This window comes from Boleophthalmus pectinirostris, unplaced genomic scaffold (genome assembly GCF_026225935.1).
Source record: "Boleophthalmus pectinirostris isolate CB_2022bp ecotype Guang Dong unplaced genomic scaffold, ASM2622593v1 HiC_scaffold_18, whole genome shotgun sequence".
NCBI classification, from domain to species: domain Eukaryota; kingdom Metazoa; phylum Chordata; class Actinopteri; order Gobiiformes; family Gobiidae; genus Boleophthalmus; species Boleophthalmus pectinirostris.
In genome coordinates this window covers 39632745-39654499 of record NW_026571133.1, presented here as the reverse complement: position 1 = coordinate 39654499, position 21755 = coordinate 39632745, and the positions used below count along the sequence as shown (strand labels likewise).

The window sequence follows — 21755 nt, the reverse complement described above, 5'->3', positions numbered from 1 at the left end:
AAAAGGATGTATAACACTTCCTTAGGGGATAAAAGGGGGAGTTTTAATAACAAAATTAAGAATCCATACTAGGGATGGGCATTTGATTAAATTTTCGTCGGGAGAATTACCAATTGATTATAGATTAATCATTAACTTTTTTATATTAAAATTTTACCGTCATTATTATTACTATCTGCACTACTAATCTGCATAAATAAATTCAACTTTACGACATATAAACCGTGACCACTCTAGAGCCACATCAGCCCGTTTGACATTATAATGTGTTTAATGCAGCTTTGCACAACTCTCACAGAAACAAAACTTAAAACTGCATGGCTAATTTGCATAAACTAAGCAAAGAAAAAAACAGCTCTTGTGCGCTGATGCGACACGACTCAGTGGAATACAGGTTAGTGTGACCATATTTGCGTTTGTCAAAACCAGGACACCGTACGGGGGGAGGGAGGTGGGGACTCGTCATTGACATTGCGCGACTCTCACCTGGCAAAGCTTTTTCACACTTGACACCGAAACATATGTGCTGCTTTGTACACTGTGCACATGGACTCACACTTGTCCCGACCGAAACAGAAAGTGTGGAATTTCTTGTACAAGTCATTTTTAAATACACATTTGTGCTTCGGCACGCTGCAGACTGACCGATTGTTTGTGTCTCGCTCCTTCTGAGTGCAGAGACACATGTACAGACCCCTGTTTGGTCACGCTACACACAGCAACCTACATTCGCTTTGTCCATTAAAATGAACATAATCGATGAAATTCTTAATGATCAAATATCGATTAATTGACTAATCATGCCCGTCCCTACTGCATACACCTTCAATAGCATCATTTAGATCATTTCAGGACTGGAACCGCAAATATCTACACAACAAAATGTAAAAGGTAGCTAACTTAACTTGAAAACTACCGCTTCATGACATCACAAGTTGGAACAGAGCATTCTGATCTTTGTAGATGTACACAGTGTAATGATGGTGGATTATTCAAACGTGCGAGAATGAAACAAAACACAACTCCAGGTCTGTTTTTGAGGCACTAACAACATTATAACATGGAGCTCACAACAAAGAGTACATTTTGTGTATGACCTTGAACTGTAGAAGACAAGTTATTGAAAAAGTGCAAAGGATCTTGTTCAAATGGCTGGGTCTGAATGGGTGAATTTGGAGGTAGCACCATACTGCATTACTTTGTCTAACCTTTGGCAAAGTGTGAGGACCAAGGAGCCGAGCAGGAGCTGGAAATGTAAATTAAAACAATACATCAACATTGCATTGAACACACTGACCCTGACATGAAATAGTGCTGTACGCTAAACTGAATACACAAAGAACTGGGACCAAAGGAGAGCTGTTTACCTGCAGCACTGCTTTTACCTTGTTTTGGGAGACTGTGATGTTTTGCTGTATTAACTTATGACATTATTAGATTTATTAAGGTGTGGTTTTAAAAATCGGTTTGCAGTGGTCCAAAGTTTTTCCACTCTTCTCTTACGCATTCCGAGCATCCTAATTATTCGCCATCATACATTTATCAGCGCTTTTCACAACTTTCAGAGACCATAGCTGAGTTTTGCCGTGATGGTAAAACAGCGGTGTCCAAACTTTTTTCATCAAGGGCCACATATCTAAACACAGACAAAGCAGAGGGCCAATGAAGGGCTATAGACTGGTGCTGAATACTGTGAATAATTCAAATATGTGCATGTTTTATACATTAGAATGACCTTTTATTCATGCGAAGAGCCTCAAAACCACACACTAAATATTAAACATTGGCTTTATCAAGGTAGATATTCAAAAAACTTGCAGTAAAAACTTCATTATTAATTGATGTAAGATAATTTGGGCCAATTCACCTGAGGAAGCCTGAGGGCCAAGAAAAAATTGTCTGAGGGTCGCATTTGGCCCACGGACGATACTTTGGACATGCCTGCAGTAAAGAGATCAACCAGTGTGCACTTCATGATTATCAAACAGTAATATGCATTATAATCTGATGCAGACAATACAAACCAGACTTATTTTGCCCCCAGGAGCTGCTATTACAATGTATCCAGATCTTTTACATTTTAAATGCATTTTATGTCTCTCTGTTGTATTTCGAAGAGTTTTACCCATGGATCTGTTCAAATAACTGGATACGGAGGGTATTGCAAAACTAAGGCTACATTTATAGGATGACGGTCTGAACAGAAGATGCAAAAGTGGTGTGTGTCTTCACTTTTTATTCCGCATTTAGACAAGTGTTTTCGGGAGGAAATCTGTGTGCATACGGTGATGCAAAAGTGTGTGAAATTTGACTGGGTATGCATGCCAGGCGGCTAGATGGTGATGTATGTGATGTAAACGTGTACATGACTTGAGCAGATCTGACCAGAGTTTTGCATCTTGGGCAGTGTAGACGGAAACGGTACGATGAAGCGTATTCAACTTTTCCACTCTGGAGGGTGGTTTCAGATTTTTGCGTTTTTAAGCCCCAAAAACGCCATCACTGTCTAAAAGAAAAGCACTTCCGATAAAATATTTTGTCGTTTTTACCTGCAAGTGTTCTTGTGTAAACAGGCCCTTAGAGCTGTCTCGAGTTGGCTTACTCATTGGTACTACATCGGAAAAATCCTTCCTGCCCAGAAAGGTCTGCAATGTACTGTATTTTCCGGGCTATAGGGCGCTCATAAGCCTCTAACCCCATCAAAAAACGACTGCGCGCCCCACAATCCAGAGGGACCTATATACGAATCCACTCGGGTGTCCCAGCACGACTTCAGTAAACTACAAAGCCGCACCACCCGCAGCGCACGCAAACACACACGGAGCAGACAGCGACCGCACAGCGAAACACACCCGCAGTCACACTCATCAAGCCACGCAGACGAGGAATGGAACGGAAGAACGAACCGAAAAAACTAGCGCAATGTGCCACTTCTAGACAGAACTGAGTCACTGCGAACACACCGACAATCCAGCGGTCCCAGACAGCACCCTCCCTACACGCCACTACTGAACAAAGCCCAGAGTCACCGTGAACGCGCCAAACAAAGTCCCACTGACCCATCCCATGTTGTGTTTCGTTTAATGCACCTTATAGTCCAGTGCGGTTTATATGTGAAAAAAGGTCGAAAATAGACCATCTAATGACAGTGCGCCTTATAATCCAGAGCGCCCTATAGTGTGGAAAATACGGTAATTACAAACCGTTCATACTCCACTGCCCAGACACCTACAGCTTTCGAAAAAGTTTAATTTTGTGGTGATTTTTGTTGTATTTTCAGATCATAAACTTTTTCGCAGCTCAAAATCCTTCAGTCCCTCTTAAGAATAACATTCGTCGTGATCGTTTTCTTCGGCTCAGCTCAATATTTTGTTATCATACACAACACCAGGTATGTTTTTGAGGAGGTAACAACATTCAAAAATAGTTTAAAGCTCACAAGAGTCAAAAAGTCTGCCATACCTCTTTGTTGGTCCAGTACGAGGCCTGCTGTCCGGCGATGAAGCCCACCAGAGCAGGGTTCCCCGACGGGCTGGTGGCATCGAGCGTGACGCAGAATGGACAGCCAGTGGACGCTCCGGTCACTATCTCCCCGGAAAATCCTTTATCCTTCCAGAAGGCCTGCACAAACACAGTTATCTTAGCGCCATCCAGAAGGAACACGCGCACACAGTCAGGGTTGCTTCATCCGAGTCGGTTACACTGCTAATACGGCACAAAATGACATGGCACATTTAAGCTCGGTCTGGGTTTTATTCAAACTCCATTAAAAGTTAACGGAGTGTCACCGGGAATGAAATCATAAAAGTGTGAAGGTTATACTGACGGAATAGCATGGAGTTCTGGCATGTTGGAATGCAGTGCTGGATGAACTACTCAGTTTTGTAAAAGTACAGATACAGCTTGAAAAAGTTACTCAAGTAAAAGTAAACGTATGACATGAAAAAATCAAAAGTAAAAGTATTAAATTACCTGTTCTTAAAGAGTAAAAAGTGAAAGTATTTTCACAGAGATTTTGATAAAGTATTAAATTTATTGATACTGATTAAAAATTATAGATATTTTGGTCAGCAGTAGCATTTTTGAATCAATTTCTTCATTTTCATATGAATTTTGTGTATTAATTTTTGTTTCTCTAGCCGAAGCATGAACTGAAAACCTTTCATCAGGATGTTACACCACAACCATGGTAAAAAATAACCTCTCAAATCATATGAAAAGTACTTTTTACTTTTCAATCCAGGTAAAAAATGTAGTGGAGTAGAAAGTAGAGACATTTGTTCTCAAATGTAGTGACATAAAAGTAAAAAGTATCTACCGTGTTTTTCAGACTATAAGTCACACTTTTTTTCATGGTTTGGGTGTTTTCTGTGACTTATACTCCGGTGTGACTTATATGTTAAAATGTTCACACTGACAGCCACCAGAGGCTCTAGGTTTGTGTGCTCTTGTACCACTGTCACTTCACACTCTACTGCACATGTTGGCTGCAGAAGAAAGAGAAAGAGCCACTGTTCTGTCTGTATAATGTCAGTCGATTGCACCATTACTGCTGTATCACTGACAATTTAAAAATTTAAACAAACATAAAGACAACCAAAACCATCCTGTGAGGATTCAGAAAGGCCGGAATAATTCTAAATGGAACTAATGCCAAGTCTGACAACAGCTACGCAGAAGAGGAAGCGGCGCTCTGTTTACCTCTGGAGGTCGTGGAGTTGCTCAGAAGTGACACAGAGTATGAAGAATTCAATGGATTTAGTGATTTGGAGTGAGATGGAGAGTTTGGTAAACTTGTTCTGTTCTGTTGTTTATGTTATAGTTTATCTGAAGAACTGTTCATATGTGACATTAACAGTCTGTTGTTCTCTCTTCTATTGTTATTACTATAATTTGCCTTTCAAGATGAAATGTCGGTTCCCAGTCTCTGATTGTGCAACTTCTGGTGCAACTGTTTTTTTTCTTCTTAGACATTTTTTGGCTGCTGCGACTTACACTCCAGAGTGACTTATAGTTTGAAAATGTACCTAATGGTGCACTGCGAAACATTACAGGTTAGCCACCATGGAGATGCTATTGCTTTACCAGTAATATTCCACAATATACCATTAAACTTATATAAGATGCATTTATTGAATTATGGGTGCATGCATATTCTGACTAGGGATGGGTATCATTAAAGGGACAATTCCGAATTTTGGACATAAGACCTCATTTCCTAGTGAGCCAGAGTTTTGGAGATGTGTAGAGACACTTTTTAAAATATTCCATCCAGTCCTTGTATTTGCAGAGGTCGCTGGTGCTAGGCTAGTGCATGTCAATGGCCATAGTTATCCTGCCACTAAAAACAGTCTTACCCACTCCACAAAACACCTGAAGCAAAAATATTATTACACCAAACTGTCCATTTGAATGTCTGTGTTGATAGAATAGTGTCTGAAATAAAACTAACCTTACACCGCATGAATCGTTGCATGTTGAGGGACTATTTTCTTAGCAACAGCGGAATTTTACTTTGCCAGTAAGATAGGTACTAGCTGATATCAGTCCATTCTATCAGGAAGTACTCACTGCTGCTGCTGCTCAGACATAAATCATTCAAATACAAGGTTGGTTTTACTTCTGATGCAACATTAAAGTTCAAAGCACATTGTTCAACAGCTTGTGGGAAGAAACCACTTTATACCTGATAGAGAAATTGCACTGTGCTGTACCGATTGCTCTCACTGCTAACTCAATCCTTGTTATCTTGGGTTAGTATAATACTCCCTACAATAGAAACATAGCCACACTGGACTGGATTAGACTGGAGTGGACAAAGCTATAACAGTGTGTTGAGGATTCACGTCTCTGGGTGTGGATCCTGTGCTGATGTAAATAAACTTCTGCGTTAAAACTCCACTGTCATTCCTCTTCCCTTCAACTTTCAGGTTAAAATGTATTCTACAACAAAACCAATGACACATTTTGTACAGATCTACTTCGATCTATCAAGCAGCGCATTAAGCTGCAAATTTTGTATTGGAGTTTATGTGTGTCTACTGTCTACAGAATCCATCCATCATTTTCCTCCATTTTATCCAGAGCTGGTTTGTGGAGGCAGCAGTCTGAGCAGAGATGCCCAGACTACATTTTCTGTGTGGGAAGGCTTCATTTCTGTAGAAGGCTTATGCATTTTAAACTGCCGAATTGAATACATTGAAACTACTACTAGTGCATCATTGTAAAATATATAAAACTATTTTGTCACTGTTCTTGCTTTGTTCATTGTTTTAGCCAGACTTGAGTGTTAAAAGGGCCCGTGTTACGCAATGTTCTGATCTATGTTATACTGTTGCTTCCTCATCAAACACATACCAGGACTTGTGTTTTGATTCATTTATACATGTTGAACTAAACCCTGCAGATTAATTAAGGCTGAGTTCTTCTCTCAAAAGGAAACACTCTGTTCCACTTTGTGATGTCATGTGGTGATATAGGAAGTGCAGCACTGTTGTAGTAGTAGTAGTAGTAGTACTTATTTATTATCCCTGTAGGGAAATTCGTCTCTACATTTCACCCATCTTTTCAGGAGCAGTAGGCAGCACATGGGACGCCCAGGGACCTATCATGATCTTATTGCTAGGCTTAGTCAGGACTGCCTTAATTGGAGGATTTAACCTATGGTGCTTGTTTTTGGGCTGATGGGGGAAACTGGAGTGTCAACCCACCTAGACAAAGGGAGAACATGCAAACTCCACACAGAAAGGGCGACCTGCAGATCAAACCCAGAACCTTCTTGCCAGTCAGCCACCATGCCGCAAACTCAGCCACCATGCCGAGATTTTAACCCCATACACCTTCATTAGAATTATTTGGATAATATACATGAACATATTTATATAAGTAACATACCGTATTTTCCGGGCTATTAGACGCGATCTTAAGCCTCTAACCGCATCAAAAAACGACAGCACGCCCCACAATCCAGAGCGTCCTATACACGAATCCACTCGGGTGTCCCAGCACGACTTCAGTAAACTACAAAGCAGCACCACCCGCAGCGCACGCAAACACACACGGAGCAGACAGCGACCGCGCAGCGAAAAACACCTGCAGCGACACGCATCACGAAGGAACGAATCAAAAAAGCGAGTCCAATGTGCCTTTCTGAGGCATAACTGAACAGTGTTTCTGCGAACACGCCAACAATCCAGCAGTCCCAGACAGCACCCTCCCTATGTGCCAGAATTGAACAAAGCCGAGAGTCACCGTGAACACGGCAAACAAAAACTGACCCATCGAACTGCTGTGTTTCATTTAAAGTCCAGTGCGGTTTATTTGTGAAAAAAGTTTGAAAATAGACCATTTAATGATAGTGCGTCTTATAATCCAGAGCGCCTAATAGCCCGGAAAATACGATACTAACATACATGAACATTCACACAGACAGTGGCTCCCTGTTTTCTGCATCACTCGAGGAAAAACTAAAACACAACTCTGCCCATGCCAGTCCATGTTTCCCACAATCAGGGAGTAATTTAGCTCCATAAAATGCTTCTTTATAAAGGAATAAAATATATTTCTTCTTGTATAAGAAAGTGTAAATCTGCAGATTTCCCTTCAAGTCGTGCCTCGTCATACTGTATAGATACAGTACAGTTATATAAATATCTATTTATTCTGTAGGGGCGTTTTGGAGGAGGTATAGCACTTTCACAAAAGCCCACAAGAGTCAATTTTGTGTAGTATAGAACCTTTAAAGGAGACCTCATTCCTCTGGTTACATAAGCAAGCATGATTCAAGATGTTTCTGCTTCCCAAAAGAAAACTGGATGGGCTGGATCTCTACAGAGTTAATACTGTGTTTATAACATTTCTATGTGGAGGTAACAGTTCTGCATAAGATGGCTCCACCAGATTGGTCCTTGGAGAAGGGTCCATCACCTTCTCATCTATCTGGAGATGTTGTTTTACCTGGAAAGTTCGATAGTAAGCATTAATCTAGAGATAGACCGGTTGGTCAGTATACCAGGCATCACCTATCTGCCTTAAATCTCTATAGGACGATAATCTACTGCTCAAAATAATCAATATCAGCCCAAAAATATTTGCAGAGCTTATGGGCCTTCGGTCATTATGGATAATTGGATATGTTTATTCAATACTATTATCCAGCAATAAAAACCCTGTAATTGAATAAATGCTAGATAACAAATTGAATACATGATACGCTCAAAGAATTACATTACATGGCCAACATTTAATCCATTCTTTCTATCTGACCTTTATTACAAAAACATATTCTAGCGGTCCCTGGTGCCTGCAAACTCCATGACAGCGGTGAGTGAGTGGCACCGTGCTGAAGGATGGGACACACTGATCACTGCTCCAGACGAAACAATTCCCCCAATCAATACAGTTTTATAACCTCGCTATCACATCCCCAGCAGGTTGTAGAACTCTTTTCAGAAGTTTGGGATGAAAAATATGTTCTGAGCATGGTTTTACACAAGAAATAACACCACTGCGAGTATGTTTATTTTGAGTCTGGAGTCTTTCGCCAACGGAACGGAAACTACGGACCCACATACAGATTTGTTGCGTACTTTGGTGAAGTAAAGTAAATCTCCTTTGGTTTACCATCTGGCCGCCTTGGAATCCAATGATGACACAACCCCAGATCTAGTGCATGTCTAATTTTCTGATATGTTGTCACCAATCGTCCGTCGAAATACAGCAACATTTACCAAACCAAGCAAATGCTGGCTAGTTCACAATGCTCTGACAAACACATAGGCACTACACTAGCTGTTATTTAGTGGAAAAGCTGTGTGGGATTTGCATTTTGTTGTATAATCTTCCATCCCATGCCTAGTCTTAAAGCAGCCAGACCTATTATGCAACTAAAAGCTTTTAACCATATTATGGTTAATCACATATTTTCAAGACACCATATTGCCAATCAACTCCCGTTTTCATGTGTCTGCTGCTCTTTACGGTGATACACACTGGATTCTGCAGCGTCGTATACTCATTTTGGTCAATTTTTTTTAAATATCCACTACTCATAAGTGTGATCTTCTGGTTCTTTGTTGGGAAATTGTGATGTTTACAGAGATGTCAGCTTCTATTGAGCACCGAATTATTCTGACATCAAAGACGGTGAACTAGTTTCTTTAATTAAGACAATTTAGATCAGGGGTGTCCAAACTTTTTTCATCAAGGGCCACATATCTAAACACAGACCAAGCAGAGGGCCGATCAAGGGCCGTAGACTGATGCTCAGAACAGTGAATAATTGAAATATGTGCATGTTTAACACGTTAGAATGAGCTATCAGATTTTATTCATGCTAAGATTCTTAAAACCACACACGAAATATTAAATATGAGCTTTATCAAGGTAGATTTTCAAAAAACTTGCAGTAAAAAGTTCATTTTTAATTGATGCAAGAAAATTTGGGCCAATTCACCTGGAAGCTTGAGGGCCAAGAAAAATTTGTCTGAGGGCCGCATTTAGCCCACGGGCCATAGTTTGGACATGCCTGTTTTAGGTGAATATTGGGATTTAAAATGTGCAAATGTGCAAATGCAAACATCCACGGGTGTCAAAGAGTTTAACTATACAGAAGACAAAAGCACAATATGACAACCCATTTCTATCGTTGTTGAAATTTCTATGTGGTTACCTCTATTTTCTCTCTCTGTTGTTTTTATTATGTTTTTATTGAATCAAATTGCTGATTTTATTTCACTCCATGCAGCACTTTGGAAACAGCCGTTGTTTATAAAATGTGCCATAGAAATAAAGTGGCTTGGGTATGATTGGTGTCGTCCAACTGTTACAGAATTTGTCCGTCTTTAACATTGTCAGTTCTCTCGTGTCACAGGAGCCATATGTTCCCGCATTCTCATTTTATCTCTTCTGACCTTCTTAGCTTCTGTTTAAACCTCCTCGTGTGGAAGCATAGTCAGGCTTGAATAGTAAATACAAACGCTCTCTGTTGAGTATTCAAGTCACCAGGTCCCAGACTGATGGAATTCCTAACATCCAGAGTCTCCTGCCTCTCTTTACAACTCTAGGACTCTTTAGGACCACACTTAGACTTAGAGTGGGTCTGAAGCCGTATCCTGTCTCCTTGATTTTATTTATTCAGTATTTTACCAGGTAAGTCAATTGAGAACAACTTCTCATTCGCAATGGCGGACTGGCCAAGAGGCAGCATAAAACAGGTCAAGAAGAAAACATTCACAAACACTCACCTCAGTCATTATGTGAGAAGTATCATGAGTGAATCGTAACATGAGATAGAAAATCGTAACATGAGACAGTGAATCATCACATGAGACAGTGAATCGTAACACGAGACAATGAATCGAAACATGAGACAGTGAATCATCACACAAGACTGTGAATCGTCACACAAGACTGTGAATCGAAACAGGAGACAATGAATCGAAACACGAGACAGTGAATCGAAACACAAGACAATGAATCGAAACATGAGACAGTGAATCGTCACACAAGACTGTGAATCGAAACAGGAGACAATGAATCGAAACACAAGACAGTGAATCGAAACAGGAGACAGTGAATCGAAACACGAGACAGTGAATCGAAACACAAGACAATGAATCGAAACATGAGACAGTGAATCGAAACATGAGACAGTGAATCGAAACAGGAGACAATGAATCGAAACATGAGACAGTGAATCGTCACACAAGACTGTGAATCGAAACAGGAGACAATGAATCGAAACACGAGACAGTGAATCGAAACACAAGACAATGAATCGAAACATGAGACAGTGAATCGTCACACAAGACTGTGAATCGAAACAGGAGACAATGAATCGAAACACGAGACAGTGAATCGAAACACAAGACAATGAATCGAAACATGAGACAGTGAATCGAAACAGGAGACAATGAATCGAAACACAAGACAGTGAATCGAAACAGGAGACAGTGAATCGTCACACAAGACAGTAAATTGAAACAAGACAGTGAATCGTAACACAAGACTGTGAATCGAAACACAAGACTGTGAGTCGAAACACAAGACAGTGAATCAAAACACGAGGCAGTGAATCGCAATACGACAGTGAATCATGAATGAAACAGTGAGTCATCACATGAGACAGTGAATCGAAACAGGAGACAGTGAATCGAAACAGGAGACAGTGAATCGTAACACAAGACAGTGAATTCTAACATGAGACAGTGAATCGTGAATGAAACACCGAATAGTAACACAAGCCAGTGAATCGTAACACAAGACAGTGAATCGAAACACAAGATAGTGAATTATAGCATAAGGCAGTGAATCATTTGCAGATTAAAGATATAAAAGTGTTAAAGGCATGTGGAGTGATCCTGTAAAATAGACGGAGCTAAAAACTAAACTACGTTTTAAAGTGGTGGTGGCTCCAGTCACTTGCAGCAGAGAACTGAAATGAGAAGCGGCCAAAAACTGCTGCTGCTTTAGGAATGACCAGGCTAGTCACTCATGGGTAACTTGTGTATGCAAACTTGGGATCCTTGTTTTTTGTTGCTATTTTCAGATAGATTCCGAACAGTAGTACATAGCCAAGTACGTGCTTTTTTTTTGTGGTTGATGGAGGAAATTAGAATTACCATTATCATACATACAGTCTATATTTTGTTGATTCCAAACTGAGAATTTTTCGAGAGGAAAAGTCTTCTGCATTTGAGAGACACATGTTCCAAGTTTGTATGGAGGTAACATGTCTGGATGTGTGGTCATGGTAATTCCTGCTTCTCCCGTCAACCTAAAACAAGATATGTACACGGCTATGTAGTTGAATACAGACAGGCTAAAAATCAAGTGCTTACCACCACCTCAAATGACATCACCCCCTAGAGGTAAGAAAGAGTGACTGCCAAACATTCTTTACCCAGTCTTAAATTCTTGGTCGTGTTCACCCCAGGGCCTGACACCTGTCCTCTGTCCTGGTCTCCTCCTCAAACAACCACTTGCCGTTATCCAAACCACTTCCCCTGCTCTCCGTCTGCTCCCGGGGGTCCCGACGAAGCCATTACACTGTGTCCACACCGTTTTTAAGTGCAGATGAGACGAATATGATTGGGTTAGTGGAAGTGCAGTGCAGTTACAGGTGAGTGAAGCAGCAGATGTGGAGGAGAGCTGCCCAGAGCCCCCCCTCTGGCTCTGGATCTAAACTGAACATGCTGCAGTCCCCCCAGACGCCGTGAGCAGAGCCAATACAAGGAGAGCAATGCATGAATTCTGCTGAACATGCAGGAGGGCTAGTGCAGGTATTTTTAGGTAGCTATGGGCAAATCTGTGCATCCAGTCCATATCTATGAACTATGGAAACAGTTGTGAAATGTCATCTTGGATATTCCTGCATTAACAGTGAACTTTCCATAGAGGTGAACCAGCAAACCTCTAAAAAGATCAAATAAAGATGAAACAAGTTAATCAATCAATCGCAACAAATCGATTACTGAAATTGTTTTCAATGGATTTAACGAATTGATTAGTCGCTTTTTCTGCTGTATTCTATTAATTTATTTGATAGGGACAGTGCATATTAAAGAGCATCTGTAATTACAGTGTAAATATGATAGATTATAGCAAAAAAAAAAAAGCTAATTTCCACCTATTTCTGTAGTTCTTGTTGATAGTTGTCTCCCTTGCGATAAACAGTAAGGGTGTAATGATATCCAAGCCTCATGATACGATATCGTCACGGTACGATAATTATTACAATATCGTGGGAAAGCTTACGATATGGTGTGAGGGCTCATGATATAACATTATTATATATAATGACAAGAGTGACATTATAAAATGCTTTGACCAGTCATTTGGTAGAACTTTTATTATCATTTTTATATCAATGACATTTTGAGCACCTTGAAAAGCCTTTGAAGTTGAAGTGCAAAATTCAAGCAACAACTAAACAATTGTAATAAAACTGTAGTCAGGAGCCTCGCGGAGTCCGACAGAAGCTGAAAAGCATCAGCGCACAAGCAGCGAGCTGTTTTTTTCAGAGTTTATGCAAATGAGCCATGTGGCTTTAAGTTTTGTTTCTGTAAAACGTAAACAAATGTGTGCAAAGCTGCATTAAACACATTATTACTCAATGAATATTTGAGTCCTCCTCGTAGGAAATAAAAACAAAAAAAGTTAATGTGATGGCATTTTATATTTCAGCTCCAGTTTAGCCCCAAACCTTTTAAACCCAACGCCGTCCACTGTGGAAAATGGATACTAATCACTCGCTTTATATCCTGCGATGTATTTCATTATTTCCTGAGTGTTGTTGTGAGGCAGCGCTGTTGTAAATGCTTCTACTCGATTTTTTGATCACATTCTTTTAAATTTTCGGTGTGTTGGTTTATCAAGTGACTTATGTTGCCAGTATTTCACGCATGGTGCATTGGCAGTGTTTGCATATTGTCTGTTATTTGTCCATCATCTTTTCTCCTTTCTCATTTCGTGTCACGACAAACCCAAAATGCTTCTAGACCTCAGACTTAAAAGCGGCTGGTGCGTCCACAATGGGTGCACTGGCCGACGACGCAGCCGCAAAGGATTATGGTCCATGTACTTTACTGTGCTGTGTGCCACAGGAGCGGACTGAAAATTCTTATTTTTGCCTAAAGACACACAGTTTAACACCGTGATGAGACCATGACAATATCGTGGCAATTTTACTACGACAATATCGTGATATCGCCAATATCATTACACCCCTAATAGATAGGCTTAATATCTAGATGGAACCTTCTAGACAAGCAGTAACATCTCCACAAAGACAAGCAGGTTAGGGACCCTCCACAAGAAAAGTTGAGCAATACACCCTTTAAAAATAACCAAGGTAATACTACATTTCACATCACAGGTTTTGTCTGCCAAAAATGCCACCAGTGACAATACGGTACAGTTCCAGGTGAGTGGTGCAGCAGATGTGGAGAGAGGAGCCTGAAGCGTCCCCCTCAGGGCCTCTGTCTCCTCACCACACATCCGATCTGCTGAACAGGCACGGGCAGGTCCAGTGGAAGCTACTGGTCCACTAAACTCTGCCTGCACCCAGCTTAGGCCTCGCATATGCTGGCTACCATCTGCTCTGGCAACACCTACTGTAGCTGGAGATGCACTGCTGGGACAGAGCTCTGCTGGTGTTAAATAAGTTGTGCAAATCGAATTACAGGATGCGCAGTGGCAGAGTGGTTAACGCGGACATAATCTCTTAACAGGAGGATTGTGGGTTCAGATCAGGGGTAGCCAATTCTTGTATCTCTGGCTCATCCCTGGTCAGCATGTAGCAGGGAGTGTAAAACTAGTTAAATGTTGTTGTAGCCCTTTGTGTTATTATAAACGGATTGCAATGCTCTGGGTTGGTAAGAGTATGGAATATTCCGCTACCGTATTTTTTTGACTATAAGACGCAATTTAAATCCTTTAATTTTCTCAAAAATTGACAGTCCGATGCACCTTATGTATTAATTCTGGTTGTGCTTGCTGACCTCGAACCGATTTTATGTGGTACATGGTGCTCAAAAATCTGTCAAAATGTTTTACTACGACTTTGGTAAACTACAAAGCCACACCGCTTGATGGATTGTCGGAGCATTATGGCTACAGTAGTCCGGAGCCTCATGGAGTTAGTTGTGTTTTTTAGTCCGACAGACACTGACCGCATCAGCGCACAAGGAGCAAGCAGTTTTTTCGGAGATTACAGTTTATGCAAATGAGCCATGCGGTTTTAAGTTCTGTTTCTGTAAAATGTAAACAAATGTGCACAAAGCTGCATTAAACACATTATTACGCAATGTATATTTGAGTTGTCGTAGGAAATGAAAAAAAACTTAACTTATCCACATACATTCACATTCATAATACAAATTCACCAAGACAGTGAAGCCACGCCGGGCGAGTTACGCCATAATCTGCCAATGGATCGTGGATGCCTGGGCTAAGGGATCAGCCTCAAGTGTCGTCCGCTTAATGCGCATTATAATCCGGTGCACCTTATATAAGAAAATAGACGAGAGAATTCAACATTACTGATACTGCACCTTATAATCCAGTGCGCCTTATAGTCTGAAAAATACAGTATATGGCATTAAAGCTATTAATCATTTCATTATGGAAGTTTCATTTCCTCACAAATAGTGTGAAAAACATTCTTACAGCACCTTTTCCCAACTACTTTAACATGTGCTGTTCCAAATTGAAATCAGTCTGTCATGAGCAAGGATATAATGCATGAAAGTATACCTGGAGTTGTGTTTTGTTTTATTCACACATGTTTTAGTAACCTTTGATTATTCTGTCTACATCTCCAAAGCTCGATATACTTTGTTCCACCCTGTGATGTCATGAAGTGGTAGGTTTCAAGTTAACAGCAACATTTTACCTTTAGTTCAGCAGAGATGACTGATTCCCGAGTTCAAATAGGCGAGTTTCAGCTGACGTCATTGTTATTAAAAGCTCGCGTTGCATGCTGGGAAATATTTTGGTCGGAGGCAAGAAACACGACAGCCGTCAAACACAGTGCGTAACCTCGCGTATTTATCCCCAATAATGGTAAATTCCTGCTGCATTATCGGATGCACAAATAGAAGCACGGAAGAAGGAAAATGTCTTTTTCATATTTCGAGTGAAAAGAACCGCTAACGGCGAATTAAATGGTTTTCAAACATTCGCAGAGCAAACGTAGAAGATCCTAGCAAACCGTGGACTCCAACACGTTCAACAACACATCGAGACTCTAGGAGGTTTTCATCTTTTCTGCTGTGAATGGCCCAGGAGTTTCCACCAAGTCATTGTGGATATCGCCGAAGTGAATAAATTGTCCAGGTAGTTGGCGATTCTGACCAGAAATTTGGTTTGATCCACCTTTTGTAGGGGTTGAAAAGGGTGATTTGGGGTCCATCGATGCTTATGACCAATTTCTGGTCAAATCGTCTTCGGTCCTCTGCCGTTACAGTGGATAAATAACCGGGATCAATACCCTTTATGTGCTTTCTCGCTCCGTCATATTGAATTAGTGTTTCTTGCCGCCGACCAAAATAATTCCCAGCATGCAACGCGCGCTTTTGTCAACAATGAAAGTCGCCTATAATCCAAATGATTCTAGTGAAGGTGTGTGGAGTTTATGTGGAGCACTTCCTTGTATTACCACATGATTACAAGATGGAACAATGCGCTTTCTGTTTGAGAGAAGAACTCTGTGGGGTTTGTGTTAAACTTGTGTGAATGAAGCAAAACACATCTCCAGGTATCTTAACATGCCCTGACGAAGAACATCTTTGTCATGGCATAAGCTGACGTAGACCACCTTGCTGGTTGAAACACGCTGGCGTCCCTCCACGTAATAAAGCACTTTTAATATATTCAGTCAGTCTGCCTCGGGTCTGTACCTTGCCCACTTTTACATTTTTCAGTAAGGGATTCATTCTGTTAAAATTTCAAGTTCAACACTCGTAGAGACGGTGAAGTATTCGACTTCTTCTCTTCATCTGACAACTCCAGGTATATTTGTGACGAGGAAACAATATAAAAACCTAGATCAGAACATAGCGTGGATCCTTTTAACAGCTCTGTCATAATATTTAAGGTTAAAGCACCTCTGTGGTCAAAGAAAAACAACTGAGTGCTGTCTGCATCTCATCATAAATTCACTATGTTTACATGCACATCAGGAAAATCAGATAACTGGCCTAGTCCGTTTTAAACAGAAAGTTCAAATAGAGGTGTCATGATTAGAATGTCAGAGATCCCAGTGACACATCTGGAGAAGTTCATACATACTTGGATTCCCGCTACATGCAACTGCACAGTCCGATTTACATTGCGCACAGAGTAGCTGAGGCGTTCAACTGCACGGGGTAAGAAACAGGAAGGAAAATATTACATTAGAATATCTGTTTAGGTACTTGCTCATTTTAGATCAGCAGAACTACTAGAGCCACAGTCTCTCCACTGAGCACATGTTAATTTGTTTTGGTTCACTACATTAAAGTGAAAACAAAACCTAACAGAGCTTGAGCTAATAACCTGTAAGTAACACAGCTGCTAGCATGTCTGAAAATGAAATAATCAGTATAAATGAGATGTGGCTTATCTATGTCGACGAAAAGTGTGGACATATGTATGCTACTCGTTTTTACTACCAATTATAGCTGCAAAATGTTTGTGTTAATGCTAAATTAATACACACAGCTGAACTAAGCTGACCTAGAGAACTATAAGAAAATCTGAAAAGTGAACCCAAGATGGTGCTGTACTGTTTTCAATGGCCTGTGCTCATTGGTGCATGGACCAAATTTTTTTTTTCTTCTACATTACTTCCTCAATATGAGCTAGCTCCTCCCACCTGTGTGACGACGATCAGAGCAATAACTGCTGGCGCGGGCTCAGAGCGGGGCTAGGCTAAGGTAACGTTTAGGCGCTTTGAGGATAAAAAAAATAAATAAAAGTTTATGTTGTGAAAATGGAAAAGAATCCCTACAAAATTCGACCTTTGTGAAAGTTGTTGAAATTAGCCAGGCTGGCGCCACTTAATGCCTCTGCTCAATTTCATTTCTCTCCAGCGACTAGGTCAGGAATCAGAATACACAAGACGGTTCGCAAACCCCCGAAAACGCAAGTTCGGGCACCAGCCAATCAGCGAAGAGCCATACATTCTGTGTTGTCAACGATTCCCGAGATCGAGGATTTAAAGCCCGAACAAAGAGAATATTTGGTGAACTTCATCAAGGGGAAAGACGTTATTGTCCTTCTTCCTACAGGATTTGGGAAAAGCTTAATATACCAGTTAGCCCCGTTAGCGGTGCATTACATACTTGACTACCAAATAGCAGTGATTGGTTAAATGATAAAAAGTACCCGCCTACCGTCGAGCGAACGAATTCTAACACTGCAAGGTCAGACGGTTTGTACAAAGTGAAACCGGCTGATGAATCAGGCTAGTTGTCGATGCCCTGTCAGCCGGCAGTTTGAATTACCCAAAAAATCCAGTACCTGGAGCCGCCACTAGTTGGTCTCGCGCTGGGACAGAGAGGTAATGTCCATTTCTTACTATAGATCCATGGGGGGGTTCAAAATTCAAAACTGGAAACACGCAAGTTGGGATGGCTGGTATACATAAAATTGGTGGGTATAAATAAAACTGTGAAAAGAGTGTGTAACATTGTCCATTTTGTGCATTAAAAAATATATATATATGGTAATTTTCAAGCACATTTTCCTGTATCTCAGCAAAACAAATGACAATATTCTCTTTACACAGGTTTCGAATTGATCAAAAATAAGGACATCTACAACTTTTCTTGTGTAAAACCGGGACAAATCACTGCTTTTGTATAAATCTGCTGGGACAGGGGACAAAGGCCTCAAAACTGGGACTGTCCCAAGTAAGTAGAGCATCTGGTCACCCTGTTATTTTAGCATTTATAACTTAGTTTTAGTGCTAATGCAAAATTATTAGATGTGGATCTTGTAGCCTCCTTTTTCCAATTATTTCTTTGACCTGCATGTAGAGTAGGACATGAGTGATCTGAAAGATTTGGGACTATTAGGACTATTAGAATTTAGTTGTTTGGAGTTCTCTGTGCATGAAAGTATAAGAAACCAGGAAGTGTGCTGTTAGCATTCTGAGATTTGATAGCATTATCGTGATGGCAAAAATTCACCCTTGTCTCTGAAAGTTGAGCAAAATCGTGGTGAATAATTATGACGCTTACAATGCATAAAGTAAGTGAGGAATAACTCTGGACGACTGCGAACTGTTTGAAATGAACCAGTTCCATTGTTGACCTTTAAAGTTAAAAGCACACTGTGTAACTTTTGTGTAGGAACAACCCATACATATGTTACTAGGGCTGCCCATAGAGCATAATTGCATAAAAGAAAACAGACTTCCACGAGTGATTATAAATGATTTTTACACTCATGAACTTAATTGTAACACAGACATATTTGTATCTCTGGAAACCTTAGACTCTGAACTCTTCATTTATGGATGTTTAAATGTGATTCAACTCATTTATAGGTGTATAACAGCTCACTGAAAATGAGAGTTTACCTGGTCAGGTGCAAACTCGAAAACAAAAAACTACATTCAGCATCTGATATCTGCATGTTCTGAGTACTATATCCATGAAAAAATAAAGTATTTAAACAGATTTCATATCACCAGATACAGTATAGCCAAGTGTACACCTGTTTTTACCTGTTGTTCACCTGTGTGCACCCAATAATTTTTTTTCCATTTAACTTATTCAACTCATTAGCTTATTCAACTTATTTTATTTATTCAACTCATTTAGCTTATTCAACTAATTTAGCTTATTATAATATAATAATATAATAATAAAACTCTTTCCCCGTCAGTGTGTGTCCAGTATTTGTCATCTTGGCTATTTTCTCGTGCGCAGAGCTCCGCATAAGCGTTTTTTCTGTTATAACATCGCATCTTGGAAAAAAAAAGACTGAAATATTTTAAAGGACTGGCCTGGGCAACATCCAGATTTCAGGGCAATTTTGGTTCATAATCGAGTATAAAGCTCAGATAGTTTGTTGGGATATCGCAGGACTCCACACAGACGCATCAGCGGCATCTCACCTTCTCCCCGAAAGTCCGTCGCTATCGCTGTTTTCCACTTTATAATCAACTTCAACATCATCACTTTGAAATCTATAAAAGTCACTTTCTCTAAACTTATCCATAAAAATACGTCCACTCCTCATTATTTCTAAAACTGTGCACCGCAGCGCCGCCATCTTTCCATTGCACGTGTTTCGTGTTGTGTTTTTTTCCGGAAGCTACCATCGTCACTATTTCGATTAACTTCGGAAAAAATCGGCGAAAACATATCCTTGAATCCTATTGGTCAGTCTAGTGTGGGTTGTAGTGGCCCCCACCTATCACAGTCTCTGTTTAAATGTGAAAAACCGAGCCATTTCTAAAGGTCGTCAAATCTCGTCTTTAGTGATACGCGGAGGTGTCAAAAGTCGTCATTAAGGGTTCAGGGGGGGTCGTCAAATGTCGTCTTCATGGGGGAAAGAGTTAAAGGATCTGCCACCAGCTTAATTCCATGTTGATGTTGAAGTTTTTCTCAAGCAGATGACGGACTCTCCATCTGAAAAGTTGCTCAGTGCACCTTTAAATGAATAAACACAGAACATTTTCGACATACATTTTCTACAGCCCACATACCCCTCATCTTCTCCAGAGTACGACTGAGTATTCCAAAGTGTCCCTGTGTTTCACTAAAAGGACACTCGATCAATAATGTATTTCAAATCATTGCTTTAATCACTCAGGCTGAATGAGTGTGCAGTACACTTTGTATTACTTGCAATGCACGCAGTAAAAGGAACTGCCTATAATGTGTGTAAAATGTGTGTATAACGTGTGTAAATGGAGGAGCAGACATTTTCGAGAGGTCTTCACTCCTAATGGTGAGTCATCTTGTGATTTAATTTTCCCTGAATTTCTTACGGGGTGAAAAGAACACAGAAGTGAAAAGTATCCAGTGATGGAAGAAGTACTCAATTGTGTTACTTAACTAAAAGTACAGATACCAGTTCAAATAAATACTCATGTATTTTACTTTTCAATCTTGTTCAAAAATAATGTAGTAGAGTAGAAAGCACAGATACCTGCTCTCAGATGTAGTGAAGTACCCAGTTTAAAAAAAAAGTAAAGCATAGGTACATAAAATGTATACTTAAGTACAGTACTTTACTTCTTTACTTTGTTTATTCCACCAGTGAAAGTATGTATAAAACGTGATTGTGAAATTTAAAGAATTCAGCAAGTCCCTAATGAAAGGATTTATTAGGCTAACATAGTGTACATTGCAATAGGTTGTCAAAAGTATCGAAAATCATTTTCTAGTATCGAAACTAGATACTAGGGTTGGGCAATAATTCGGTATCACAGTATCCAGTGGTATCAAAATGTAGCAATGGAATCAGTTTCATTACCGTCATTTAAAAAATCTGCAGCGCATAAGGACCTAGTATAATATTATAATTTATTGATACCTAAATTTGTTTGCTCAGCTCAAATGAACGTGTGGTTGTATTTTCAATTTAATGCTATCACAATTTAAAACTAATAGCATCTATAATGTTTCTTTTAACTGCGTGGGGAGAGGACATTTGATTAGTTTCATTCCATTGTCATAACTATAAAGCACTGATAAAAACAGTTCTTTCCTTGTGCTCTGATGCGGTTCAGCTTCTGTCGGACTAAAGGACACGACTCAGTGGAATATGAGTGTTCTTTCTGTGACAGAGGATGTGCTGCTGACGGTGAGTCTGTGCTGTGTGTTCATCGTGCTGGAGATGGTTCATGTGAAACCTTTCAGAGATTATAAATCTGCAGGTCATACACATAGACCGCACAGTGTAAGTAAGTCTTTATTTATATAGCGCTTTTCACAGACATTTCTGTCCCCAAAGAGGCTTTACAGAGCAATTATTCAGCATTCATTCATTCACTCTATACCTGGTGATGGTAAGCTACTATTGTAGCCACAGCTGCCCTGGGGCACACTGACAGAAGCGCTGCTGCCATGCTACTCGGCGCCATCGGTCCCTCCGACCACCACCATCACTCACGCACACACCACTTTCATACTAGGCAATGTGGGTGAAGTGTCTTGCCTAAGGACACAATGATTGAATTGATTGTATTTTTTTAACTGACCTTGACTATCAACTGTTTATGGAGACCTGCAGCATGTTTTGGGTTGGTTCAGTGG

General features: G+C 40.3%; 1 protein-coding gene across 1 annotated transcript in view; it reads right to left on the bottom strand.

Moving 5' to 3' along the window:
• The window catches only part of si:ch211-127i16.2 (probable flavin-containing monoamine oxidase A), a 212643-nt gene that overhangs the window by 80535 nt on the left and 110353 nt on the right, over positions 1-21755 (bottom strand). The window contains exon 10 of the mRNA XM_055154170.1: positions 3463-3621. Within this exon, the coding sequence (XP_055010145.1) occupies positions 3463-3621 (159 nt within the window). The remainder of the gene's footprint in view (positions 1-3462; positions 3622-21755) is intronic.